At 41.5% G+C, this 27,503-nt stretch overlaps 3 protein-coding genes across 3 annotated transcripts in view; 1 reads left to right on the top strand and 2 right to left on the bottom strand.

The window, feature by feature from the left end:
* lpgat1 (lysophosphatidylglycerol acyltransferase 1) overlaps positions 1-2,473 on the bottom strand; it is a 50,115-nt gene extending 47,642 nt beyond the window's left edge. The window contains exons 1-2 of the mRNA XM_078274076.1: positions 1,878-2,473; positions 958-1,210 (exon numbers count right to left, since the gene is read on the bottom strand). Coding sequence (XP_078130202.1) covers positions 958-1,195 — 238 coding nt within the window. The 5' untranslated portion in view covers positions 1,196-1,210; positions 1,878-2,473. The remainder of the gene's footprint in view (positions 1-957; positions 1,211-1,877) is intronic.
* Positions 2,474-3,735: 1,262 nt separating this feature from the next.
* ints7 (integrator complex subunit 7) lies at positions 3,736-16,510 on the bottom strand. Its single transcript, XM_078274075.1, has 20 exons — positions 16,312-16,510; positions 16,040-16,169; positions 14,204-14,350; positions 13,874-14,011; positions 13,737-13,783; positions 13,066-13,265; positions 11,223-11,345; positions 11,016-11,133; positions 10,247-10,381; positions 10,010-10,107; positions 8,523-8,762; positions 8,088-8,225; positions 7,677-7,883; positions 7,228-7,422; positions 6,860-6,963; positions 6,694-6,762; positions 6,013-6,145; positions 5,128-5,226; positions 4,436-4,621; positions 3,736-4,120 (listed from the first exon to the last, which is right to left on the bottom strand). The coding sequence occupies exons 1-20, from the start codon at positions 16,403-16,405 to the stop codon at positions 3,839-3,841; spliced, it is 2,883 nt and encodes a 960-aa protein (XP_078130201.1). The 5' UTR covers positions 16,406-16,510; the 3' UTR covers positions 3,736-3,838.
* A 3,199-nt stretch (positions 16,511-19,709) lies between these two features.
* On the top strand, positions 19,710-27,206 carry dtl (denticleless E3 ubiquitin protein ligase adapter). The gene is made up of 15 exons (XM_078275219.1): positions 19,710-19,884; positions 20,724-20,861; positions 20,955-21,047; positions 21,124-21,185; positions 21,472-21,592; positions 21,923-21,988; positions 22,170-22,285; positions 22,372-22,445; positions 23,073-23,179; positions 23,268-23,372; positions 23,885-23,997; positions 24,117-24,206; positions 24,344-24,467; positions 24,664-25,316; positions 26,443-27,206. The coding sequence occupies exons 1-15, from the start codon at positions 19,833-19,835 to the stop codon at positions 26,509-26,511; spliced, it is 1,983 nt and encodes a 660-aa protein (XP_078131345.1). The 5' UTR covers positions 19,710-19,832; the 3' UTR covers positions 26,512-27,206.
* Positions 27,207-27,503: the final 297 nt, after the last annotated feature.

The raw sequence follows: 27,503 nt of genomic DNA, 5'->3' as shown, positions 1-27,503 counted from the left end.
CCTTGAACAGGCTGTGTGAAAGGGGCTACTGAGGCAATAGGGGTACACCATTCAGAAAATGTCACGATTCGATATCGATTTTCAGGCTCAAGATTCAAAATCGATTTTCGATAAAAAAAATTTAAAAAAACGATTCACAGTATGTAAATGTAGTAACTTTTACCATGTGATTGCAGCAGACATATAATTAAAATAATAATAAATTGGAATCGGTAAAGCTTGAATCGCGATTCGAATGTGAATCGATTTTTTTGCACACCCCTATGAGGCAAGCGTCTGTTTCTCTGAAAAACCTGGCGATGTTTTGAAAAGCCCCGATGGTTGTTTAACATTTACTGTTGATCTGAAGATACATTTCCAAAATCCTTAAAGACCCTTCTAACCATCTGGATGAAGAAAAAAAATCTTTTTGCTGCACGACAAAAAATAAATGGCATATACTTGCAGAAGAAAAATATTAGCATGTAATTTTATATGATAATATAAAATAGTATCAAGTAACATCTATTTATCAAAAATAACCAATATTAAAATGGTTACATTTTGGTTCACGTTGTATGAATTAAGCAAATAAATGTCATTTTATAGCTACCATCTTTGTTTGGATTAGCAAACAGCCTTTTTTTTTTTTAATCATGTAGCAAACTGAACATGTTTTCATTCAGATGGCTGGAAGAGTCTTTGAGAAGAGCAGCACATGTTGTTAAACAAACTTCTGGGCTTTTCAGACATTGTCAGGTATATTTTCAGTGAAACAGATGTTTTATCTCTTTGTCTCGAAAATAAATACATGAAGCACAAACTGGAGAGCAACTTTACTGGTTTTGTAGCAATATTGTCCATGCTTACCCATCAGTAAGCTGTTATCACTGAATCCAGCATGCAAAAATCACTTTACATGCAAGGCAGCACATGGAACAATAGCTATGTATATGAATCAATCACAAACTATCTTACCTGTATAACCTGCGATCCAGCCCCATGAAGACACCATGGCCAGCAACCATTTGAACATGATTCCTTCGATGTGCCAGAAAGTGGAGCTGTCCCATATTCTCAGCGGCTGGAGAAGCACCAGGTATAAGCAGTAGGATGGGATGGCTACACAGTTGTTAAAAAACATGAACACAAAACGGATCACAGACTTGAGCAGAACCCAGCCCAGCTTGCCGGCCCCGTCCAAGAGCTGTGCCATCCTGATACACACCGTCTGTAACAGAGAGACAGCAGCGGTTAGCATCTCAGTTTGGTTTGTTTGACAAAAAAACAAGTCAAGCCAAGTGTGGACACAACATTATCCTTACTGTAAACAAACAGAGCTCGAAACAGGACAAAAATCCGCAAATAACCCAATGTTATAGCATACAGTGTCTGCCGTTAACCGGTTGAGGCCAGGGTGAGGCTATTTAATGGCATTTGAATGTAACACGCGTGTAGTGGACGCGGTCTTTTGATTATTATTTAAGGGATTTATTCTGAACTGTGGCTATTTGTTTTTCGTGACTGCCTGCTAACTAGCTGTCTAGCCTTTACAGTAACGTTAATGCATGCAAAGAAAGGACCATAAAAGGACCAGTCGCACGGGACGAGGTCGAGCACTTCACGACATGCTAGCTAGCAGTAGGCTGAGTTAGCAAAACGGGGCAGATGTTAAGAAATACGTAAGGTATGGCAACCCTGGGATATAACATTACTGCTAAAAACACTGACACACATAACAGAGGTAACTAAGAAGATGAAATATTCAGGTATTTTATGAGAAATTACCAAACTCGGATGTCTGCAGGGTGGTGCAAAGCGCAACATGCGTTTGCCTCATCCAAAATACAGCCCGACCCTGTAATTTAGTAAAAGGTCTGGTTGCTCATGTTACTCACCCAGTTAATGTCACTGGAGCATCCAAGGACGGCCAGAGAATGTAGCTAATTGTTTGAGCGAGATAAACTGTGTCACGTGTGGCTAACCTAAACGGTCAAGTTAGCATCTTTTGCTAGTTGACATGGTCAGTCTCTCTCAAATCTGGGGGTGGAAATGTCTGATAACGTAACAACAAACCCTGTGTGATAAGCTGCAGTATCACCCATTTAGCTAACGTTATCCAGGGCTGCTCGGGCACAGTGAACCCTGGCGGGCACCGTTAGCTTGCTAGCTAGCTAGCTAGCAAGCAAGCAACTCCACTTGAGCGTCGCTGGCTCCATCTCAGTCAGAGACACCGGGATAATTCCACTGATGCATCATCATCATCGTCGTCAAGTTAGCTAGCTACTGAGCTCCCATTAGCGAATAACGACGAGAGGCGGTTTGGGCCGGGCCTTGGATCAACGTTGCTATTTACAAAAACGCAAACACAAACTCTAAACGACATATGCACATCAAATACGAAGAACAGCAATTTTTCGTTTCTATGCTGGCAAGACCCGTTATCTTTCTCCAGACGATTTACACGGCGTCAATGTACACAAAAGACCGAAAGGGTACGTGCGGAAGTGAGTCTCCTTTACCTTCAAAATAAAAGGTCAGATTTAGGTTTTTTAAATAACATAATATAATCATAATTATAGAAATAATTAACTTTCATATCTATACTAAACACATAACACCGTATTATAGAGAATATGCTGTGTTCATTGACATTGAATGCATAAAAATCTAAAATAATTACACAAATCGGAGAAGGAAAACAAATCTGTGAGAACTGTAAGTGGACAATCAGGAAAAGCAATCATTTCAGTGTATTTACAAGAATGAGGCTTGACTTTTTTATTGGTGCCAAATGATCAATCGGAATAAAGTCATCCTCTGAATTTGCTTCTACTTACGTTCAACATTAGGTAAGATTTTAAAATGGATTTCTTTGGTATGAATGATATGAAAAATATCACATTGTATGTTCAGTAAAAAACGTTTAATTTTGAAAACCACATGCGGAACTTTTTGTATTCTCTCACTTGACGCTCGTGTGTTCACCTGACGCCAGCTTCTAGCTGTTAAGTGCGCAGACTCTCTGATGTCAAGTACTGATGGTTTTAGAATATATGAACAAGAACGCTTTTCTAATTTAGACAAAATCTTATGACTTCATCCTAAATCATCTGGACTCGACTCATTCCCGGCAGCGAGTTTTTTTCAGATTACATCTCCTGTGTGTGTGCGTTCGTTCGTTAAAATCGATGCATTTAGTTCAATTGTATCTGGAAACAGCGTGAGCTATTGGAGTTTGCATCATTGTTATTATGTTATTGTATTTTAGAATGTGAGAGTTTAGTGTTGTAAAGGTTGGGGGGAAAAGATTATATTTCGGTGATTAAATGTTACACTATAGGAATGAACACAAAACTATCTATTCTAAAAGTCTAAATGCTGACATTTTAACATTGTAATTCTGACAAGTCTGGAATATACATGAAAGGTTTGAGTGCTCCTCATACAATGTCCATTTAATGACTTTGGTCTGCCCCCTGATGGCTCTTTATGTTATTACACTTTATGTAGAATAGATGATATGGTAAATCCTAAATTGTCCTTAATGAAATACTATTCGATAAAAAATATAGACAAGAAACTAAAAGCAATTTTTCCTTTTACTAGTGGCCAATTTTTATGCTGAAAATCTTTACCATCAGATTATATTTAAGGCCAAAAATGTGTGGACTTTGGGTGTATGTTGAAACTGCATTATTGTGTGTCCTTTATAGCTGGTCAACATTATTTTGGGGTTACAATTAACGTGCAGCATTAAAATTAAAACTGGTCTTTTAATCATTGAAAAAAATATGTACATATTAATTTTCCACAAGACAAAACAGGTTTTGACGCTAAAGCACTGAGAGGACATCCGCTAGAAGCGAGCGTATGCACTCCTCTGTGGAGCAGGCTGAGCTCCACTCTGCTGCAGCTGATGACGGAGCTGCTGGGAGTAAGGATCCTCCAGGGATTTGACTGACACCGTCGTCTTGGGCCCCGTCTTCCACTCGATGCCACTCTCATCCACCACAGAGGCCTCCACAGTGACAGTGTGAGTGCCCAAGATGGAGAAATTTAGCAAGAACTGGGTGCTGAAGTAGTCGTTGTGGGGTTCTACCCGCTGCTCGATCTCATTAGTTTTAGTGTCGAGTGGAATCTAGAAGGGAACAAACAAGACAAATTAGGGAGTCTTTTCATCATCAGAGCAGCAACACAACAGATGGGAGTACAAATGTCAGAACTAGCGTTATCTGTGGATAAACACAGCATGTAGCTGTGTTTGCACTGCTTATACAGGTTAAGAATACCAGGTATGAGCTTCAATACATGGATCAAAGAGCAATATACTCAGGAGAATATACGGTATAATAATAGCACAGGAGAATGGAGTTCAGATATCTATGATTTTCAAATATTTGTATTTCCCTAACTGTCTGAGCAGTAACCAAAGATGAAGGCAAACACTCAATACCTTGTAGTCAGGTCCTGTCTTGCTCTGGAGGACTGAAGTGACATTGAGACAGACAGACTGGATTTTCCTGAAGAGTCCTGGCGTCGTACCATGCTGCACCACCCCCTCCACCTTTAGAGTGAGCTGCTGGCTGCTCTGCACTGGGATCGGTTCACTCGGCGTTCGTGGGGAAGGAGAGAGGGCGAGCTGGAACAGATGTACATGGGTCAGCCTTAACAGAGCTAAAGAAAGACTGCCGTATATAGCTGCAACCGTACTGTATGTTCCTTTGCACTGCATGTTGAAACAGGTTTACGGGAGTTTGCCAAAAGGTTGATCTTTATATGGTCATATAAATGCATCAGAGTTATGACGGTGTGGCTTTCCCATTCTTCGTTTTGTTGATGAAGTGATTATTAACAATCAGAGGCATTCCGTACACTTATGTTGTCCTGAGGATATGTAAATCTAATAAAACTACAAAGAGGAAGTTGTAAAGTGTACCGCATTTATTTATCTAATGAGGAGATAAATCATATCCCTCATACTTTAGTAATACACACATTTACTTAATAGTACATAGAAAGTAGTACAGTGAGCTCTCGGTCATTCTTAATGTCTGACATTCTGTTTGGCATCTACACTTGGGAATTGGGACGAACGTTGTTGTGTACTTCTCTAATTAAAGTAATTTAAATAAAGAGTTACTGTACCTTAATGCTTGTTGACTGGAGCTTTTGGAAGAAATACCTCTGGAAAGACAGCGGGACCTTGAGCAAAGCTATGACAGCATCACAGAGACAGCCTGTATGCTGCAAATCAACAGAAAACAATACGTTTACATTATTGACATTATGAGCAATTTATCATTTAAAAAAAAAAAAAAAAAATATTCAGGTTAAAGTCTTGTTGAGATTAAAATACATAACATTAACAGGCCAAGATGTCTGTGTGGACAATATCCAGTTAAGACACATATACAGTAGAGTGCGGATCAGGCTGCATTTTTCGTCCGACAGAGCAGTAACCGAACCCGGCCCGCGTTCCGACAGGCATTAAGATATTTCTGTCCGAGCCCGACGCAGTTAAAATCTAGTTTTTTTCTCATACTAATGACACATGTACGTGTGTTTGTGTGGAAAGCCCGCTTTTATTAAGCAACTGTAGGAAGGCATTGAAATGTCAACAGATGAGCGCATGAGCGCACACGGGCCAACAAGCGCACGTTAACACAGGCGTGCACCTACATAATAAGCCGTTTTAAATTTAAAATGTTCAACGCCTTATCGTGCTGATGTGACCGAACCCGAACATCATTTCTAAATATCGGGTCCCGACGGGCTCGGTTCGGGTATCCATCCTCTAATATACAGGTCTAAGTGAGTCCAAAACTATTTAAAATGAAGTACAAAATAAATTAAAAACAAACCCCAAAGAAAACAAAAATAAGCGTGGCAGCAGAAAAAGTTTAGTTCAAATACACTACATATATTATACTAGATAAAAGCAGAGCATTTGTCAGTCATTTGTCAATCTGGACACCATGCAGCTAAATTGTTAGCGTAAGTAACTTACAAGGTATTCTATATTAATCTTACCAGGTGTGAAACAGGAGGGTGTTTCTTGGTGAGGCCCTCCACTTCCTCCAACACGCGACTGAAGACTGACATCATCAGTCGCTCATATTCACTCTCTGTCTGGACCGACCCCAGAGTGCCATACTCCTGAAAACTAGATTACAGAAAGAGAGAGAGAGACAATCTGTTACAGACAAACGTCTGCCAGGAGAATGCCTTCGGGCAACGTGTGTTATGGGCGAAGCACTTTCAATAGAAAAAAACTCAAGAACATGGTACAATAAAAAACCTTTTAATCTAAATTGAATAAAATGCATTTATATATATTACGGTGTCATCTATGTCAAATGTGCAGCTTACAGAAATATACATCCATACATCATACTGTAGTTGGTTAATGCATGATTGCATTCTTTGACAAATTCAATATGATGCATTTAAACTATGTTGACATTTCTCCTCACATTCACTGGCAGTCTACAACAGAGAATATACCTTTTCTCATATGTCAAGCCAGTGAAAATCCTCTAATCCAAGTTAATTAATAAAAGGCAGAAGTAAATTTACTATACAGCAATTTTCTCATAATATTGGAAATGATACTTGAAGAAATCTAGACTAAATTCAATTTTAAAATGTCTCCTAAAAACCAAACAAATTCATTCACATTGTTCTACCTTTGTGGACTATAACAGCTCTCACCTGGCTGCCTGTGGGTCCAGTATCAGCGCTTCTATAACATGGGAGACAAGCAAACAGCTCTGTTGTTGTCTGAGCAGTCAACAGTTAAAGAAAAATGGCCGACATTGAAGAAAGAAGACATAACAGCAGAGAAAGTGCGATGTGACTGAGGCATGTTTGAGGATACAGCTCCACATTGCGAAGGGTGGCATAATCAGCGTCAAACGACGACTGGTGTAAATCAGCGTAGCGAGCTGCAAGACTTCTGAACTCATCCATGCATACCTTCATCTGGGAAAAAGAAAAACGCTGATGAGTAGCTACATTTGGACGCCTGGGCCATTAACCATCTCATTTCCTCACATCAAGTATAGGTCCTGATTAATAATGTGTCCAAACTTCCCCTACATGTTCACAAGTTGATGCCATCTAGCAATTTGGTGAGTATATGGTATGCTACGGCATGTTACAACATGACTACCTGTTGCCCTGGAAAAAGGACCCCTTTCCTGCAGGTGGAGACCAACTGTACCTACCACACTATAAGTGTTTTACCTGCATGGCGATGCGGCCGCACCGCTGCAGGTCATTGCCTGAGGTGAGGGCGATGGTGGTGGCAATGGCAGGAGGAGGGCTGGTTTTCAAGCTGTTGCAGGTACAAATGAGCTGTGACAGGGCTTGCAGGGTGTCGATCCGCAGCTTGATGAACTCACACTGGAATGTAAGCGGACTCAGAGGAGTGCTGGCAGCCTGGAGGGAGGGATTAATCAGATAACAGCACATGAACACTACAGCTGAAGACTGACACAGGTCTCATTGAGATGACACCTAACAAGTTAGGATCAGGTATTAGGTGACTTAATCCATTAACAATTTAGGATGCCGTGAAATCAGCTTCCATAGCAAGACTCTCCAGACGGAGCATGAGCAGCTAAGCGTCTTGGTGAAGTAGGAGGAATTGTACTCATGTTTTTTGATAAGCAGATGTCTGAAAGATAACTGACTGTGAGGGAAGCAATGCCCTTTTGGTAGGAGCGCAGGGCCTCGGCGATGGCGCTCATGGCACCACTGTAGTCTCCGTCTTCCACGTGACTCAGGCACTGCTCTGCCTGGGAAAACTCCTTCAGGCTGTTCAGCCAGAAGTAGAAGTGCTCTGATGCTACGCGGGTCCGCAGACTCTGGTACAGCTCACTGGAGAACTCGTGGCATCCCTGCAGATCAATGATCATTTTTCATTATGTTTCAGGTGCAGGATTTGGCAGTACTATGTCTGTGGCTTCTTCAGCTCTTGACACCTTTTAATTTAAACAAATAAATGCTTCTGCCTAGGAAGACCTTTACCAGTTCTACAAAAGACTTAAGGTTTAAGCCATTTTATAGTACAGTTCTGGTTATGTAGAAGCAGAAGAGATTACCATGCGTGAGGCTTGTCGTGCGATGCGGTACACCGTCCAGCCATTAGCAACATTCTCCAGCTGCTGTTGGATGACAGTCTTCACTTCGGCTGACAGAGACGACTGGCTAGCGACAAAAATCACTGTTGCCAAGGAAACCTGCAGCAATCACATCGGGAGAGATGAGTGTTATGAGCTGAATGCAATGTCATTTAACATAGTTGTGGGTTAGCAGTAACGCACTGGCTAAAAAAAACTAAACAAGTTCTATTTCTAATTGAAAACAGGTTTGCAGAACATAGATACAACACATTTACTACTTAATTGTCATGTAAATGCTGTTGTGAGTCTCCTGTGCCTGTGCTTAAAACATAAACGCTACACTTAAGTGTTGTGAGACTCTTAAAGCTTTAATTTACTGTCTAAACAGCAGCTGACTCATGCACAATCTCTCACCAGAAGCTCTTGCTGCTTGTCAGTGGAGGAGTGACTGGCCACTCTGTAGAGGTCCACCAGATCTCCCAGCATGCCGTCGCCCAACACTGGCAGGTGGCTGGCGATGGCTGCCAGAGCGTGGCACATGAGAACGCGAGAGGAGTCACAGGATAAGTGGAGCTGGCCGAGCAGGAATTCCACCACCGATTGGCTGAGATGGGGTCGATTTTTCAGCAGTTTGACCAATGAGGTGAGGGCTGTCTAGGGTTGAAACAAAAATGGACGTTTAAGGATGGGTATTATTAGGTCATAATGGGGGGGGGGGGAAGAGAGATGGAAAACACCCTCCTGGTAATCAATCATAATTACATACATTTCCAGGAGGTGGATGGCAGTGAGTTAGATGATTTAGGTAAGGTGTGCTGGTATTATGGCTGTCAGTGTTAGATAAAGTCATAACAATTAAGCTTTACTGAGCAATGCTCCCAAAATAATTTTACCCTCGTTAGTTGCAATCATTTGACCAACAGATATTAAAGATGGACGCCGCATTTATTGTTGCTTTGGTATCAAATAACACAAATGTAAACAGAGTTTGGATAATTTTTTTCGGTCAAAATACTGCATCCTAAATGCCTCACAATAGAAGAAGAAATCTTTGTCACACACACAGTCATACACAGCACAACGTGCAGTAAAATTTGTTCCCTGCATTTAACCCATCCTAACTAATTACTAGGCACTCAACTAGGCACTAGCAACTAGTTTTACATTTCCGTGTAAATATTAAATTATCAAGAACATTCGGCATGGCACTTTTACTTACATGGGCTGGGTATAATTTGAAATGTGATACTATTTTTAATAAGATACATGAGTTTTCCTTTATGTTGTTCTATAAAGACCTTTTACATTTAACAAAAAGGAGGTCCATTTCTCAAATGTTAATGTTTTACTAGTCTATATCCACGACAATCCACGTCCGTGATTGCTCCGGTGCAGCACGAAATTCCCCCCGATGCATGTCTTTTTGCCAATGTCCGCTTCTTTCTGCTTTCTTTGTGTTGGAATTTTAAACTCCGGTGGATTTATGAGGACGATGGTTAACTGCTCCTCAGATCTCTGCAGGTTAAATTGAGACAGCTAGCTAGACTATCTGTCTAATCTGAGTTCTCTCTCACACGACTAAAACATCTTTTGAATGTACACGTTCCACTAAAACAAGTTCCTTCCCGAGGCTATTTTGCAGCGGCTCCGGAATGCTGTGTGGACTAGCCAGACCCTCCTCCGCAGCGCTGTGGAGGAGGGTCTCGCAATGCGAGACTAATGTTTTATAAACACAAGCAGTCATACAACAACTTTGCCAGCTTAGGTAACAGGAACGTTTTCTACATTATGTGATACGAACACATTTGGGTTGGTACCAAATGAGGTTCGATTCCCAGCCCCTTTCCTGAAATATTCATCCAATCAATGCTATCTGCCTTGTAGTTATAACGTTGTCTTACTTTGAGCGTGGCCTGAGTGCTGGGGCTGCTGTCCTGACTGCAAAGCATCAAAAGGGACTCCACTCCCAAAACTGTGTCCTGCTCCAACTGTACTATATCTGAGGAGGAGAGATACAGCAACACTTAACCTTGGCACACAAGCGCAAACATCAGTGGGGTGAATGAGAGATGAAGCCATTAATGAGCAATTGGCATTAGAAGGATCCCTAACCCAAGGCATTACTTGTTGCAACTAACCTTTTTCTGGACAGGAAATGGCAATGTTTGAGAGCACTATCACCCCATGAGCAGCCACTGCCAGGTTGCTATGGTAACAGCATTCTTGTGCCAGTTTAACCAGGTCAGTGAGCAGGGGGGGAACCGAAGAGCCACCTGAGAAGAATGTTTGAGAGGAAAACACATCAGTTCAGAGTCATTCCCTTCTTCAGTGAATGAAAAAAAATGGCAATGGAAACCTGCATTTAAAGCCTGGTTAAAATAAAATTCTTACATACTTAAAGCTAGAGTGCAGAACTTTAACATATAAATAAATGTCTGTTACATTCAAGCACTTGACAAACGAGTTCACACAATGCTGATTAAGCCTATCACTGCCAGAAAAAAACTCTCTGTATTTCTCAGTATACCAGAGTTGTAGTCTGGTTTCTGTCGTGTGGCACCGGAAGGACGTCTGAACAGCTTTTTGTCCTCAGAACGAGTAGTTTATTAACTCCCCAACATCATCATTCCATGAGCAGTACACAGTTCTGTTAACCAACCTTGCTCACTCACTTACAGTTCCTCACAGCATAGCACTGCTTATTCTGATTGGTTACAAAGTATGTCAGTCTTCCTGTATTACCAAATACCTTGACAGGAAGGCAGGAGAGACAACAGTGACGCAGCATTAATATGCATCAGTGTTTGTGTAATTACTCTCACTGCCAGAGGGGGGAGACATAAGTTTCGCACTCCAGCTTTTCAGTGTAACAAGAACATTGTTGTTGTTTTTAAAAGTGAACTAAACCTGTCATATTATTGAAGTACTGCTTGATTGCAATTGTCCCCGAGAGGGTGGCGAGGACAGCCAACATCCCCAGCTTCAAACTGTTGTAAGGGCTGGTCAGGGCACATTCACACAGGGTCTGCAGAGATGAAACGCAATCGATTACCTACAGATTTTAAACCATGAAGACAACACCTACAGTGCGACTGTCAGCCTCTGAAACTCTACCTGAGTGTTTTCTCTGATCCAAAGGTGAGGCGCCTTTTTAGCCAGAAGCTTCAGGTCATTAGTTGCAAGTCTCTTCACAGCTTTTCTTGGGTCATCCTTCAGGTATTGAAGGAGGAGCTGCAACTGTACAGATAAGGAATCAATTAAAAAGTAATTTCATTTAGTTAGTTTAGATTGGACAATAATAGCAAAAGAGCTACGTCATTAACAGCCAAACGTCAAAGATATACATTTCTAAAATGAACATAGTTCCTCGTGTGAATTTCTTAAGTACAATGATCCCCATACCTTAAGAAACTTGATACCGTAATTTGGCAGAATATTTGGAATAATAAACAACCTAGGCTAAAATACTCTACCCTGCAACGTACCACAAACACAGGAGGCCTAGCCCTCCCCAACCTTAAAGTGTACCACAGAGCTTTTCAGCTACGGGCCCTCAGAGTGTGGATGGACCCCTCATCTACAGTCCCATGGAGAGAAATAGAGCAAAACCTCACTGGAAGTCTAAGACTTGCAAGACCTCGCCTTTGCAGGTGTGTGTCCAAAAAGTGTATGCTAACCTAGGGCCCTATTATCACCAACACATTGACCAACTTTAAAACAAGTTGAGGAGCAACTACGCTACACCAATAAGTGGCATTTGAACACCCCAATTTGGCACAACATACACTTAATGTCTGGTAACAAACCTTTTGTTTATAACCAGTGGAGTGACAGAGTTATTTATACTCTTGACCAGCTATTCAATGATGAAGGTATGTTAAGTTTTGAAAACCTGAGAGCTAACTTTGAGGTCCCTAGCACATCCTTCTTCCTATATCTTCGCTTACGATCAGCCCTAAAATGTTATGGAGTGCCATGGGGGAACAGTTTTGAGATGCACCCAATCATTAAATGGCTTGTTGATTCTCCGGTGAGAGGATTAGTGTCCAGGATTTATGCTAAACTGATGCAAGCATCCATAGGAGAACTCCCAATACTAAAGAAATGGGAGCGAGAGCTGAGCCCTGAGGGGAACGTAATTAATTGGGAGACAGTTTGGGACAACATTTCGCACTGTTCCAAGAACCCTAAATCACCAGCAGATCCACTTCAACATATGCCATAGGACATACTGGACTCCTCAGAAGAGAAACGTCTCTAAAGTCATTCCCACTCCCTATTGCATGTTCTGCCAACCTGAACAAACTGGAACTTTCTTGCATATGGTCTGGGAGTGTGAACAGGTACATGAGTTTTGGAATAAAACAACATCAATAATATCTGATGTGATTGGATGTTGAATTCCTACTGACCCGGTTGTTTTATTACTTAATGATGACTCTAAATTACACCTACTTGGGACACAGAAGAAAATTTGGCCAGCTGGATCAACTGCGACCAAGAAAATGATAGCTCAGCGCTGGCTCAGCGCTGGCTCCCCCACTCGCTTTGTATAAAACAGTGGTTGGCGTATTTTCTGGACATAGCTATGCTTGAGCTCTCTACAGCAAGGATTAACAAAGCCAAGTCATCAACTATAGACCTATGGAAAGGTGCAGCAGCACAGGTATCAGTCCTAATGACCTCAGCATCACAAGAAGAGAGGAAAGGGACTAGGCAAGGTGTGATTCCTGATTCCTGTATCGTTTTTTGTTATTTGTTTGTTTTCTTTCCTTGAGACCGCAGAGGGTGAGGGGTGGGAGAGGGTTGTTGTTCTTGTTTAATTGTGTTTGTCTGTTCTGTATGTTTAAAAATATAAAAAATTAATAAAAAAATGGATCATAAAAAAAAGAAAAAACCTGACCAAAATGTGTGAACCTACTATTACAGTATCTAACAAGTAACGTCATGGTACTACCTGCTTTGGGATATCGATGAGGGAGGAGGCAGCCAGCTGGGTGAAGGTGTGCAGGGTGACGATGACCATGGGGGTGGAGGGGTAAGAGTTGACTAGGTGCTGTAGAAGCTCTCTGCTGCTTGAAGCCAAGCTGGCGTCATGATGCATGTGCTGCAGCATGGGGATCAACTTCAGCTTCAGTTCCACTGGAGTGTCTAAACCTGAGGTTAAGACATAGGAGGAATGAGAACTCTACTCTATATAGTAAACAAAATACAGCATACCAACAGCTATCTGCTGAACAGTGAGATAGATAGAGATATATATCTCTTAGCCCTGGCTCCAAATATCCAGACATTCAGATACTTCTCTACAATATTTTCAGAGTATGTTTATTTTGATTATTAAATGGACTGTATTTATTTTAGTGTGAGCTACAATTCACACTAAGCACGTTATTGCTCGTTTGTTTAATAAAAGGTTTTAAAGGTTGTCTTAACTATGACATCCGTTGATGCATTTACTGTTAATCACCTGTTTTAGGCCTTGATTTGTTTTTATTAAAATTTTGGATAGTTGTTTAGAAGATTTACCAAATATTCAAAACTTGGAAAAAAAAAAGGTAATCCAGACAGCTGTTGTTTTTCTAAAAGTGATCTGTGACCTTTTTAATACTGGATAAAGATTTTTACCTTGAATCATCTCACTGACTTTGTTGCAAATCCCTGCTGCGAAGTCTCTGAAAACAGACCAAAGTTATGTTATACAAACCATCATCCCATATATAGTATATGTACCATAGCTCAGGTGGAGCAAGAATTTTTCTTACTTTGACTGTGCAGAGAAGCTTGCAGCAGCAAATATGGCAGCCTCCACTTCTACATTGTCATGGGAGTCCAAACTTTGGCGAATACTGTGGTGGGCATTCTTCCTGTCTGGGATGATGGAGGCCAAACTACCAAGCATCCTGAATAAACCAACAGGGAAATAGCTGTTTTAAGCCTCAAATAAGCTGGCAAGCAAGCAACACTCATTTTTGTGGGCCTGAAGAGGAGTACAACATTAGCAGATGTTGGTGTCTCCGTTCTAAATTAGAAATCCTGTGCCAACCAGCAAAAGATTAAACGTCCTTTTTATTTAGTACATTAAGCATTATTACCTCAGCGTGATGGCTCTGGCCACTGGGTCGTTGCTATGGATGACCGAAAACACCCTTTTAACAAATTCGTCCACATTGAGGATCTTTTCGAGATGTTTCTCACTCTGTTGAGTTACTTTCAGCACACAAAGGCGCAAAAAATTGTTCCTGAAATCAGAGAGACAAGCTTTTAGAAACAGAGATCGGTACAGCAATAAAACCAGTTTCACCAATCACACACCATAGACATGTTACTAATGATTACTTATTTTTAATTATATCATCTTTCATTTAATATATAGTATGTAGGGTTTCCCCCAGTGTATTGCAAGCCTGGTGGCCCACCGGGCCTAAGTTGCCCCCCCCCACCGGGCCTAAACCACTGGGAATTATTTGTTAATGTATTTTTAAATAAATTTTTTTAAACTACAGTTACATTGGGGTGGCTTGGTTGGAAACTTAGACGTAGTCATATTTTGAAATCTTCAGTTAGCTTTTAGCAGTGACCTAATGTAGGGTTTCTATGGAATCTGTCTTGTAGCTGTATTAAATTCTCAATTGCGCGATTCTGTCCATGATTCTGTTATCATAGAAACTATTGGACTCTACATTAATGCTGCCATCAGTCTATGACTGTCCGGAGTCGTGCCCTCGTCGAAAAAAAGACACTTGCCACCAGGGTAAACAACTTTTTTAGGGGAAACCCTGGTATGTTTATTCAATGTTTAAAATATTGCTTATCACAAGCACCAAATGTCTTCAAACTGCTTTCTAAGTACTACCAACCGCAAAAAAAAACAAAAAAACAAAATCCCTTAAAAAAGGTACACTGTGTAGGAATTTCTCCCATGTAGCGGTGAAATTGTATTTTGCATTCAAACGAATAGTGCTCTCCAGCGCCTCGATTCTTCAAATGCGTGTTGCAACTACGGTGGCCGTTATGTACCAAGAAGCTATGACAACATGTCTTCCAATTTTCACTTTTTTGGCGACGAGGATTCCTTCTCCTGTGGCTCGGCATAAGTATGATCCTCCAATATGAACTAAAATGCAGTGCAGGCTTTCAAATTTGCCGGGACAGTGACAAACGCCTCTCACTGATCTCCTTCTCCGTTTCAGCTGGTTTCAGTCACGTGACGCTGGCTCTGAACGAAAACGGGTTGTGGATTAGCTAGACAGGTAGGCTAGTGCTTTATGTCCCTCTCAGTGATTATATTTTTTCAAAATGGCGGAACGACATGGAAGCCTCCTTGGACTTGCCCGTCCAATGTAAATACAGATAAGACATTCTTCGCTTACGAGGATAACTCAGATCATTGGCAGAGGTTATTTTACACCAATGAGGACATATTTATGAATGAAGACATTGATTTTAGCTAATAAAATACTTAAAACACTACACAGTGTACCTTTAATACATGAAATGGATAAAAGCAAGCAGCTGCAACCAGCAAACTTTGAGTAGTTTTACCTGACATGCACTCAGTTGTCAGTTTATAAGATAATGTTAGTGAAAGAAATACACCAGCTCTGCATTAACTCCTTCCTTTATGCAAGCTATAATGTTCAGTTTTTTGTTGAAACTGTTTTAGGTAGGCGTTGATTCAACTTTATGAACATTTTTCAGGATGTAGTTAGTTGTCCTGTTGAATTGTATTGTGTATTATTGAGAGGTGTGTGTAATATTATGATGCATTACTGTTGAAATCGTGTAAAAGACTATTACTTTTAGTATACCGAGCAAACTGACAGACAGTTGTCGGCTTACTAGCAATCGTCAAAAACGGAGTTAAGCTATCTTCAAAATTGTATTTAGTCAATGAGTCGTCTTAGTACCAAGTTATAAAGCACCCATACCCAAGTCTAAAGATGTCTGCTAGCTTCAGAAATGCAGAGTTGATGAGGATGGGAAAAGGGTACTTCTGGAAGAGTTTGGGGAAGAGCACCACAGCCTCACACTGCTCTCCCAGCTTTCCCGACCGCAACCCTGGAATTCAAGCAATTGCACAGATCACAACAAAACAGGTACATTTCATATATTCAGTAACATTTAGCTAAGCCGACGCAAGACACAACACACGGGGTCAGACGACAACCAATGCTAATTTGCAAGCATCTAGTTTACGCACCTTTGTCCAGCTCCATGAGAGCGGAATTGGCGTCGAGTTCTTGTTCGCCATAACAAGCCTCTGACAAGAATGAACGTGCAGTTGAAAGCGACATTATTGTTTAGTTATTTTACTTGGGGAAAAAAACTTTGACAGCACCCATGAGCTGTTAGCATTTCATTGTACAGACGGCGAGTACTCACTCAAACCGAACGTTACAGCAATAATATTTCCGGTCTACAGCTTTGGTTTTCAAAATAAAGCGCTCGACATTTTGAAGCTTTCTTCTTCTACTTTTAAGATTTAAGATTTTGTTTAAAATAAGTCTGTTTTTAAAGTGTGATGCATTGTTTTATATGAATATTACCCAACAGTACACAAAGCAGTTAAAATGATATCCACCTTGATAATTAATGCATCAGTAATAATGATGCAGAATTATAACAACAATGCTGTAAGCTACTTATATAAGTACTTATATTTTTCATATTTTACCTGTTTTGTTGCAGTACTTTTGTACTTTTACTTTGGTAAATTTTTTCTCATGCTTAGAATAGGTTTTTCCACAAACATGTTCAATTCATTATTAAAATTTTTTTTAAAAGCACATGTAGTCCTTGTCGCTCATTGAAAACTCCAGAATCTATGAATATGCAAATACTTTTTATTTCAAAACTGCTGGACACAAGATGTCTCCCACTTCACAGAAACCTCCATCTCGTCTAAAGTTCTCACATCACACACTGTGTTGACTATTGGATATAAGTTGTGTATCGGACCATTATTGTCTTACGAACTAGTTTTGATATCACAAAGTCATGCTCGTACATAAACCATTACAAACAAAACATAAAATAAATGTTAAATTTAAACATAAATTTAGTTACTACCGCATAGAAAATGACCCCCTTTCACAGTTTTGAAGTACTTTTAATGCCACTTTCTACTTCTACTTCACTACATTCCAGAGGAAAATATTATACTTTTTACTTCACTACAATTATTTTTCTGCTTTAGTTACTAGTTGCTTTACAAATTAAGATGTTTGCATACAAAGGCAAAGCAGCGTGTGTGGGAGAAGTTCGGAGAAGACATGGAGAAGGACTTTCGGTCGGCACCAAGGTGCTTCTGGAAAACCGTTCGCCACCTCAGGAGGGGGAAGCTGGGAACCATCCAAGCTGTGTACAGTAAGGATGGGACGCTGTTGACCTCAACTGAGGAGGTAATAGGGCGGTGGAAGGAGCACTTTGAGGAACTCCTAAATCCGACTAATACGCCCTCTATGGTAGAGGCAGAGCTGGAGGATGAAGGGGGATTGGCATCAATTTCCCTGGTGGAGGTTGCTGAGGTAGTTAAACAACTCCACAGTGGCAAAGCCCCAGGAATTGATGAGATCCGTCCAGAAATGCTTAAAGCTCTGGGTGTGGAGGGGTTGTCTTGGTTGACACGCCTCTTCAACATTGCGTGGAAGTCTGGGACGGTGCCTAAGGAGTGGCAGACCGGGGGTGGTGGTTCCCCTTTTTTAAAAAGGGGGGGACCAGAGGGTGTGTGCCAATTACAGGGGTATCACACTTCTCAGCCTCCCGGTAAAGTCTACTCGAAGGTGCTGGAAAGGAGGGTTCGGTCGATAGTCGAATCTCAGGTTGAAGAGGAACAATGCGGATTCCGTCTTGGTCGTGGAACAACGGACCAGATCTTTACTCTTGCAAGGATCCTGGAGGGAGCCTGGGAGTATGCCCAACCAGTCTACATGTGTTTTGTGGATCTGGAGAAGGCGTATGACCGGGTGCCCCGGGAGATACTGTGGGAGGTGCTGCGGAGTACGGGGTGAGGGGGTCCCTTCTCAGGGCCATCCAATCTCTGTACGACCAAAGCGAGAGCTGTGTCCGGGTTCTCGGCAGTAAGTCGGACTCGTTTCAGGTGAGAGTTGGCCTCCGCCAGGGCTGCGCTTTGTCACCAATCCTGTTTGTAGTATTTATGGACAGGATATCGAGGCGTAGTCGGGGTGGAGAGGGGTTGCAGTTCGGTGGGCTGGGGATCTCATCGCTGCTTTTTTGCAGATGATGTGGTCCTGATGGCATCATCGGCCTGTGACCTTCAGCACTCACTGGATCGGTTCGCAGCCGAGTGTGAAGCGGCTGGGATGAGGATCAGCACCTCTAAATCGGAGGCCATGGTTCTCAGCAGGAAACCGATGGAGTGCCTTCTCCAGGTAGGGAATGAGTCCTTACCCCAAGTGAAGGAGTTCAAGTACCTTGGGGGTCTTGTTCGCGAGTGAGGGGACAATGGAGCGGGAGATTGGTCGGAGAATCGGCACAGCAGGTGCGGTATTACATTCAATTTATCGCACCGTTATGACGAAAAAGAGAGCTGAGCCAGAAGGCAAAGCTCTCAATCTACCGGTCAGTTTTTGTTCCTACCCTCACCTATGGTCATGAAGGCTGGGTCATGACCGAAAGAACAAGATCCAGGGTACAAGCGGCCGAAATGGGTTTCCTCAGGAGGGTAGCTGGCGTCTCCCTTAGAGATAGGGTGAGAAGCTCAGTTATCCGTGAGGAGCTCGGAGTAGAGCCGCTGCTCCTTTGCGTCGAAAGGAGCCAGTTGAGGTGGTTCGGGCATCTGGTAAGGATGCCCCCTGGGCGCCTCCCTAGGGAGGTGTTCCAGGCACGTCCAGCTGGGAGGAGGCCTCGGGGGAGACCCAGGACTAGGTGGAGGGATTATATCTCTAACCTGGCCTGGGAACGCCTCGGGATCCCCCAGTCGGAGCTGGTTAATGTGGCCCGGGAAAGGGAAGTTTGGGGTCCCCTGCTGGAGCTGCTACCCCCGCGACCCGACCCCGGATAAGCGGATGAAGATGGATGGATGGATGGCATACAAAACATATGGGGGGGGCTTGTAAAATATGTTTCGTTATAAATTAAAACCAAAACAATTCAAGTACAGCTGTAATGATTAGTTGATTAATCATTTAGGCTAATTGGTTGACAGTCACAGGGGACATTTTTCTGCATTGAGTGCAATACACATTTAGGTACATACTTTTACTTAAGTAATATTATCAATGTAGGAATATGTATATAGTATTTTTACAGTGTGTTATTAGTACTTTTAGTTAGATAAAGGATGTGAATACTTCCTCAACTATTGCTCATGATCCATCCAAAACAGAGGTTATGTTGATCCAGTTCTAAGTATGACTGATCAGTGTACTTGGCTGGGCCATTCTCTTAAGGTTATTTATTTTGAAAGAATGGATTACTCGGTAGTTATTATGGCAACTTTACAGAACGTTCTCTGTACAGATCATCACAAAGGATGCGGATGCGGATGTGGAGGTGACGCTGAGGAGGAAGTGGTTGTTTCAACCAATGGTAGCGCGTAACGCAATATTAGCGGGGGATTCAGTCCCTGTGGTGCGACGAGCTGTTCGCGGGAAAGAGAGCAGCAGCAACAGCAACACGGAAAAGACCACCAGCTAACGATCTGACAAACTTCTGTATTATTTAAAATAATTTCAGATTGTCCTCTACTGGAGTTTAGGGATGCTTTTCCGCTCAATAGTTGACAGAGGAGTGGGCAGACGAAGGCAGAATGGTAAGATAATCAATGTGTTTGGGAATATTTGGGGGTCTTTTCGGTTAACGTTACTCTGGGTGTGCCTTTTGGTTTATTGTGCTATCTAAACTTAAGCTAGGTTAACATCAAGGGTAATGTTTAAAGCTCACCTTTTTGCCATGTAAAGTTTAGATTTCTCATCCCACTGTAGTTTACAGATGGATCTTTGGTCACGTTCTATTTAAGTTGCGATGGCAGAAAAATGTTGCTAACGATCCAAACTAGCTCACATTTACGTTAGTTTACGTTAATAATGTAACGTGGTGTTACATTAATACGCGTAAAAAAAACAACCGCTTCTTTAACGTGTCTGGAATCAATATCACCATATTAATAAGTATATTTTTACAAAATGTAGGCCAAATAATATTAAAAAAAAACTGATGGTCAATGCAATGACCTGTGCTCTACCGTTTTGCATTATAACTCTTAAAATGAGAAAAACTAACTAGTAACTAATTTGTTAGTTTTAAATTGGAATCAGTTTGTAATCAATCATTTGGATAGCAGGTTGTGTTAAGAAGAGAACATTATTTTAACATTCCGATAGGAGACCACTGAAAGTCGATTAATAATACTATTGAGTTACTGCCCAGCCTTTTATTCATTTTAAATGTCATAAATAAGAAGTCAAACAAAGCCTGGAAGAAAGGGGGAAAAAAACAGTAACTACAGCTATCAGATAGATGTGGTGGAATAAATGTAAATGCAATTTAAACTCTGAATACCGTGGAGTAAAATCACAAAATTGAAGTATCAGTAGTTATATTTTAAGTACAGTGTCTGACTAAATGTACTTTCTTCTTGGATCTCCCCAGCCCTCCCTGCAGACCCCTGGCCCAGGTACCCTCTGAGCTCTGTGCTGGGAGGCTACCAGTGTGTCCGACATGATGAACACATCTCCTATGGCAACCTGGGTGACTCTGTGCCACCGTTTGGATTGGCTTTCTCCTCTGGTAACCCACCTGTACATATTGCTATATTACACTCCGATGATACACAACAGAGCTGTTGCCATTTATCCATCTAACCGACGCGTCTCTCTTCAGCGGGGCACATGCAGAACATCCTTGCAGTAGCTAATGAAGAAGGCATTGTTAGGATCTACAACACAGAGAGCCGTGAAAAGCCACTCCTTAAAGGTATGTGTAGAACCCCCCCCCCCACTCTGTCCATTATATATTTCTTTGCTTATGGTGTGTGTGTGTATGTTTGCAGAATGGTTGGCTCATGACAATGCTGTCTTTGACATAGCCTGGGTACCAGGGGAGCCTCACTTAGTAAGTACAAATAAATGCATGCCATATCATCAGTCCACTTTGAATCATGATGTCAGTAACATCTTTTAAATGCTTTAGACATTAATACATCTAATATTTGGTCCTTACATAGATGCATTTAACTCATATATTGATGTTGCGTGGTTTTATTTTGTTTATTACTCCTTGTAGTTCCTCATTATCTACTCTTGTTCATATTGCAGCATTGAAAGCAGCTTGTAAACTCTCTTTACTGACAAGTAACGCCTTCTTGAAACCATTTTTATTGATTGTGCGTCATTCTTAGGTGTCTGCTGCCGGAGATCAGATGGCCAGGCTGTGGGATGTGAAGTCAGGGGAGCTGTTAGGCAGCTTCAAGGGTCACCTCTGCAGCCTTAAGTCTGTTTCATTCACACCACAGGAGAAAGGTATATTTTATACTGACCACATACTATATTGCAGGGGGCACTTTTGTTCCCTGGCTTCTCTCAAAGGACACAAGAAATTACTGTGTTGGTGATGTGATATTGGATTTTGGGGCTATTTATTGAAATGTTTATATGCACCCTCACCTATTGGCATAGCATTAAAAACCATTCATATATATGCCAGGAAGAAAAAACCGTTAACTAACTGTAAACTATTTTTTCGTAGTAGTTAATGTTAAGTAGGTGGATGCATGACATTACATTTAATGTCTTTGCGTTAATGATGCTTTGATGTATCACATTATTGATGCCTTGTCTTCTATTAAACAGCTGTGTTCTGTACTGGGGCCAGAGATGGAAATATTATGGTCTGGGACACCAGGTGCAGCAAAAAAGGTATCAATTGGAAATTTCAATTCCAAAGGTTTTGTTTTTGTATTGTGTAAAATGTAGTGTTTTGTCAGTCCCAATCTTTATTTCTATAAAGTTATAATGTATTAGGCCTTATGGGGCAAATGCATAAAGATTAGTTGGGATATTTTATGTGTGTGTGATCATGTTTGTGTCTTCCTCTCAGATGGTTTCTACAGACAGGTGAAACAGATCAGTGGTGCTCACAACAAAGCAGAGACAAACACCCCCGCCAGAACAAAGAAGAGGCGGAGTAGCACACGTGGCATGGCTCCCAGTGTGGTGAGTTTCTCCAACGATTTAAATGAAGGAAAGAGCAGTGCAGAAGGAAGGAAGACTGATCTTTAAGCACCTCATCTCTCTTGCAGGACACCCAGCAGAGTGTCACAGTAGTTTTGTTTCGGGATCAGCACACCCTCATCTCCTCTGGGGCCGTTGATGGGTAAGAAACCACTGTTAAGGTCGTGACACACTAACCCGATAATCGGCCGCCAGACAGTCTGGCGAGGTCAGTGACTCAAGTCTGTTCGGTGTGTTCCGTGCCGGAAACGAGGAGCGGGATGAGCGTGACTAGTCTCTCTCAAAATCCGAAGAAAATCTTTTAAACTGACCTTTGTTGATCTGAAATGAAGACTGCATGGCCTATTTCTCACTTAAAATGTTTTCAGAAACACGTTTCAGTGAACTGTCTTCGTAAAATATGAGATCGTATTCTGAACAAGCCGCCATGACAGTCTGGCTTTGAATTTCCGGAGAAATCAGACCCACGTGACACGTTCGTCCAATCAGCTGCCGGTTTTCATTTTCGGGCGACAATACAGATTAGCGCCGCCTGCTGTCATGGAGACGTATTACGTCTCGTCACTTTGGTGTGTTCTGAGGCACTTTTTTGACCAACTCGGGGAGACTGATCAGTCCAACTGCCTTTTCTGCCAAGGGTCGGCCGTCTGGTTGGTGTGTCAGGGGCTTTACTCGTTTCTAACATGCAGCAAGCCAGTATAAAATGACTTCCAAAGCAAATAAAATTGCATGATCACATTAATTTCTCTATTTCATTCATCTGAACCAGAGTGATCAAGATGTGGGATCTGAGGAAGAACTACACTGCACACCGTCAGGATCCTGTCCCACTGCAGACGTACCTGTACCCGGGTTCTTGCATGCGCATGCGACTGGGTTAGTTTTGTACAATACTGGCTGTCATTTTTTCCCGAAATATGCAAATGACCAGAATAAACTGAATGTGGTTTTGCATGTGTTGCAGGTTATTCTGGACTTGTTCTGGACTCCACAAGATCCAATGTCATATGTAACTGCACTGATGATAGTATCTACATGTTTAATGTCAGTGGAATGAAAACGACTCCAGGTGAACAAGGACCACTCCGACTATACATATTGTGTATCTGTGCCTGAAGAGACATTTTTCAGTTTATCCCTAATTAAATTCATTGCCATTGCATATCACTAGATGTGGCTGCAAACTGTCATGTGAGCAGAGAGTAAAGCAAGAGGGCACTGTTTGACAGAGGAAATGTAGAGATGCAGATACTTTGTATGCTTGTATAAGCATATTCTAATATCTTTAAGTCAGAGCTTTAAATATGTGAAGTCCTGAGTAATGTGGAACCCTTATTGGACTGCTAATCAGGAACAAATCAGCTGGTTAATACTCATACATTCAAAGTGCATGAACTTAAGGACAGTTGAGTTTCTCTAGTCATTCTGTTCTAGTCCTTAACACTTGGCATCTCATTAAAGCTCATGTCATTTTTTTTTTATTACTCTATTCTTTATTTTTGTGTTTATTTAGGCTCAATTGCTTTCTGAATTGAATCTTTCTTTCATGATTCTAATATTGCTGTTTGTTTTCCTCCACAGTGGCAGTTTTCAGTGGCCACCAGAACTCCTCATTTTATGTAAAGTCCACTATTAGCCCAGATGACCAGTTCTTGGCCAGTGGCTCAAGTGACAATAACGCATACATCTGGAAGGTACTATCTCTATTTTATTTTGCCATATTAAAATGGAAAATTGTGTTGTGATGTAATGTTTTAGTGTGATTTTTAAGATTGCATTTGAGCATTTTTCATTCATTCATTTTACATTTCAGATCTCTGATCCTAAACATCCTCCCATGATGCTCCAAGGCCATAGCGAGGAAGTGACATCTGTTGCATGGTGCCCAACAGATTTTACTAAGGTGAGGCAACAAACGTTTCTAGTTTGAGTTTTTCAAAGACTGAGTATGATTCAGAGGTTTTTGTGTTTCCCTGCTGTGAAGCTGCACCGTTTGAATAGGCTAGGAAGATAGATTTAGGCTTTTGTATCTGTTTGCAGATTGCTTCCTGTTCTGATGACCACACTGTACGGATCTGGAGGCTTCACCGGGAAACGGATGGAGCACAATCTTCGGTGGGAGAAGCCAACCTTGTGGGCTGGGCACGCCCTAAATCTCCCTCAAGTAAGCATTAAAACTACCATGAACAACATACACAATGTCTTTCCATGTCTGTTTTATTCTTCATATTGTTTCCTTACCTTAGCATGAGAAATGCGGACAGGCTTTGTCATAAATCACTGCTGTCCTGCCATTGAATGCAAAATGTGTCATTCAAAGTATTCATAGTGAACTAACAAGGACCTCTGCTTTTGTAAAGGGCCTTTAATCAGAGCTGAGACAACCCCTGCCAAGAACCAGAGGACAGAGAGTCTTGGAGGCCTGGCGTCACCCCAGCTTGCTGCCTGTGCTCCCAGTGGAGCTGCTCTGCCTCTGCCCTCCAGCACCACCTCACCCATCCCTTCTCAGGGTGCTAAGGCTGCTGCTGCTGCTCGTCAGAGAACACCATCTTCTATCGAACAGTGGTTATCACCGAGCCGTGGATCTCCTGGTCAGGTCAGCCCTTCGCTCCGTAGGGTACTGAACCCGTGTCCCCAGAGCCCGGTGAGCAGTGCCTCTCCCACAGAGCGACGGGCCAAACGCAGGCTGGAGACTGGTGACAGTCCATCTGCAGGCTGTGGGGGTGCAGAACAATGTGACTGTGTTACTGAACTCTACCCTGCGGCCAAGAGAAGCCGGGCCCTGTCTGGAATCTGCTGCCCCGTTCAAGAGAGCCAGCTACAAACAGACTGTCACACAGAGGACAACAAGCAAGTCTCATCAAGACAGACTGGCAAAGAGAATTGCTCTCCCAGGGCAAAGGACTGGCTGTCAGCGATGGGCCAAAAGATGAGGAAAGGTCAAGGAAGCCCTAGTACTCCCAGAAGCCCCAGTGCCTCTAAAAAACAAGATGGCAAGACACCAGCTTCACCGGTACGCACAAAAAAATCCCTGCTTCAGAAGTTAATCAGTTTTACATATTCTCAGTAGTATTAGTGTTTCTCTTAGAGCGTTGTTTCCTTGTCAGCCTAAAAATGTCTTTGACACTGCTGTTAGATTATGGAAGATGGAAATAATTAGGTCCTTTTTAGCAGTAGCACTTTCTGAAAGCAACAGTTTGACATTTTGGGAAATAGTCTCATTTGCTTTCTTGCAGAGAGTTGAATACAAGATTAATATTGCTGTCATATCTGTAAGGACAAGATAAGCAGAATGGTTAAGATGCAAACCACATAACTGCAACATCCCTGGTTAAATTGCAGCTGGGGATTTTTGTTGCATGTCATAACCCTTCCTCGCTATCCCCACGTTTACTGTCTGCATCTATACTGTCCACTATCTAATAAAGGCAAAAAATACCGCCCAAAAAAAAGGGCCGTTAGCTTAGCACAAAGACTGGAAACGGTGGGTAAATGGCTAGCCTAGCTCTGTCCAACTATTTCTGTCAACTAGCGCCTCTAAAGCTCACTACTTAACATGTTATACTTTATGTCATTATATCACCTTTCAACAGAGCCAGGCGAGCTGTTTCCCCCTGTTTTATAGTCTTTGTGCTAAGCTAAGCTAACCGGCTGCTGGTGGTAGCCTAGTATTTATCGTACAGACATTAGAGTGGTATCTTTCTTCTCGTCGGACTCTCGGCAAGAAAATGAATGTGTCTTTTCCATAATGTGGAACTATTTCATTAAGGCAGAGTGAACCACTGCACTTATTGAACACTGTTGTAACTAATGTAGAAAGACTGTAGGGACAGAAAAATATTTGACATTTCTTTTGGCTGTGTTGGTTATTAACACCTCCTTTCACATTCACTTACTTGGAATATTGCCAGTCTATTAGTCCAAGCTTACTCTCTTGTATCTTCAGTGAAGGTCACTGGAAAAGATTAACTGCCTTGCATTATTTGTACGATAGAAACGCAGGCTTGATGAATGATTGTTTTGGTAATTGAGGTCTGTCCCTCCTTATTTATGCTAATGTTTACATGCATGGGGATGTTGTATAGCTATTAAGATGAATATTGCAGTTGACCTTTTTTTTTTTGTTTCTTGTTTTTCAGACAGTCCGCTCACCACAAACCATGAAGAAAATCTCCATGTATTTTACAAGAAGGCCTAATCTGGAGTGAGAGCTTGTGCCAGTCAGATGCTCTTTGCTTCTGTTTTAAAATACTAGATTTTTATTTTGAGTATTTTTTTTTTTAACCAGAACCCACAGACAATAATACGAGTACATGAACCTGGGCTGCATAGAGATTGACAAAACAGTCATTCTGAATATTTGACGCTGCAGTTTTGACATCTCGAGAGGCTGATTTATTTATTTTAATTGGGCCATGGGTTTTGCAGTTGCCTCCTACACAATTTTCTGGTGCTGTGAAGAATCTCTGGTTGAAAAAATCAAGTTGCATGTTGCTAAGTAAATCTTTTATTTGAATCAAACCTGGCAACTTCAAGAGATGCAAGAACCCAGATTTAATACATTTGTTTAGGAGGTCCACCAGGTATTAATCCTCAAGTGCTGAGAATAAATGTTTGTCTGCAGGTGTGGATTTTAAATTCTACTAAAAAAAAAAATACCATTTATGTGATCCACATCTTTGAGCAGTTTTATGAACTTCACTAAGCTGTATTGCTTTATCTCCTTGTGGGTTTTTTCATGTATGGGTTTGCCCTTTTTATTTGTGTTACACATATACATTTCTGCAAAATGTGTTTTTTCTTGAGCAAATGCTTATGTTTATATGTACAAAGTTGCTTGGTTAATTTGTATTTAACACATTTGCTGTGGTCCAATTTTATTAAATTGAAAAGAGTGTTCAAAGTGTGTGGCATGCTATTGGTTGCATATTCTCAGTGTGATAAAGAGTGTTTGGAGGTCAGACACAAGTGACAGTGATGCCATGACTTTAATCATTTACTGCAGTGTTTACAAAGTTTATCTTCTTGTGACCCCTCATTACAGGTTGCTTCTCTGACTGTTTTATTGTTATACTGTTAGGGGTAACGATAGGTAAAAACATGTTTTATTAGAGACAAACTAAACAAATTAGAAAGTCTGCAAATGAAATGCATCTTTCCTGCTAACCACTAATTGTGGTTGTCTAGATGGTAACCCTAG

The sequence above is a fragment of the Sander vitreus genome, chromosome 18 (assembly GCF_031162955.1).
Source record: "Sander vitreus isolate 19-12246 chromosome 18, sanVit1, whole genome shotgun sequence".
NCBI lineage: Eukaryota > Metazoa > Chordata > Actinopteri > Perciformes > Percidae > Sander > Sander vitreus.
This window is presented reverse-complemented; position numbering and strand designations above follow the sequence as displayed.

Coding starts and splice junctions, on each gene's coding strand:
- dtl (XM_078275219.1), top strand. CDS start 19,833: ATGCTTTTCCGCTCAATAGTTGACAGAGGAGTGGGCAGACGAAGGCAG. Junction 23,180..23,267: donor TTGCATGCGCATGCGACTGG/GTTAGTTTTGTA, acceptor CATGTGTTGCAG/GTTATTCTGGACTTGTTCTG. Junction 23,373..23,884: donor TGGAATGAAAACGACTCCAG/GTGAACAAGGAC, acceptor TTTCCTCCACAG/TGGCAGTTTTCAGTGGCCAC.
- ints7 (XM_078274075.1), bottom strand. CDS start 16,405: ATGTCGCTTTCAACTGCACGTTCATTCTTGTCAGAGGCTTGTTATGGC. Junction 14,351..16,039: donor GCAGACATCTTTAGACTTGG/GTATGGGTGCTT, acceptor CTCTGATTTCAG/GAACAATTTTTTGCGCCTTT. Junction 8,226..8,522: donor ACAAGCAGCAAGAGCTTCTG/GTGAGAGATTGT, acceptor TGATTGCTGCAG/GTTTCCTTGGCAACAGTGAT.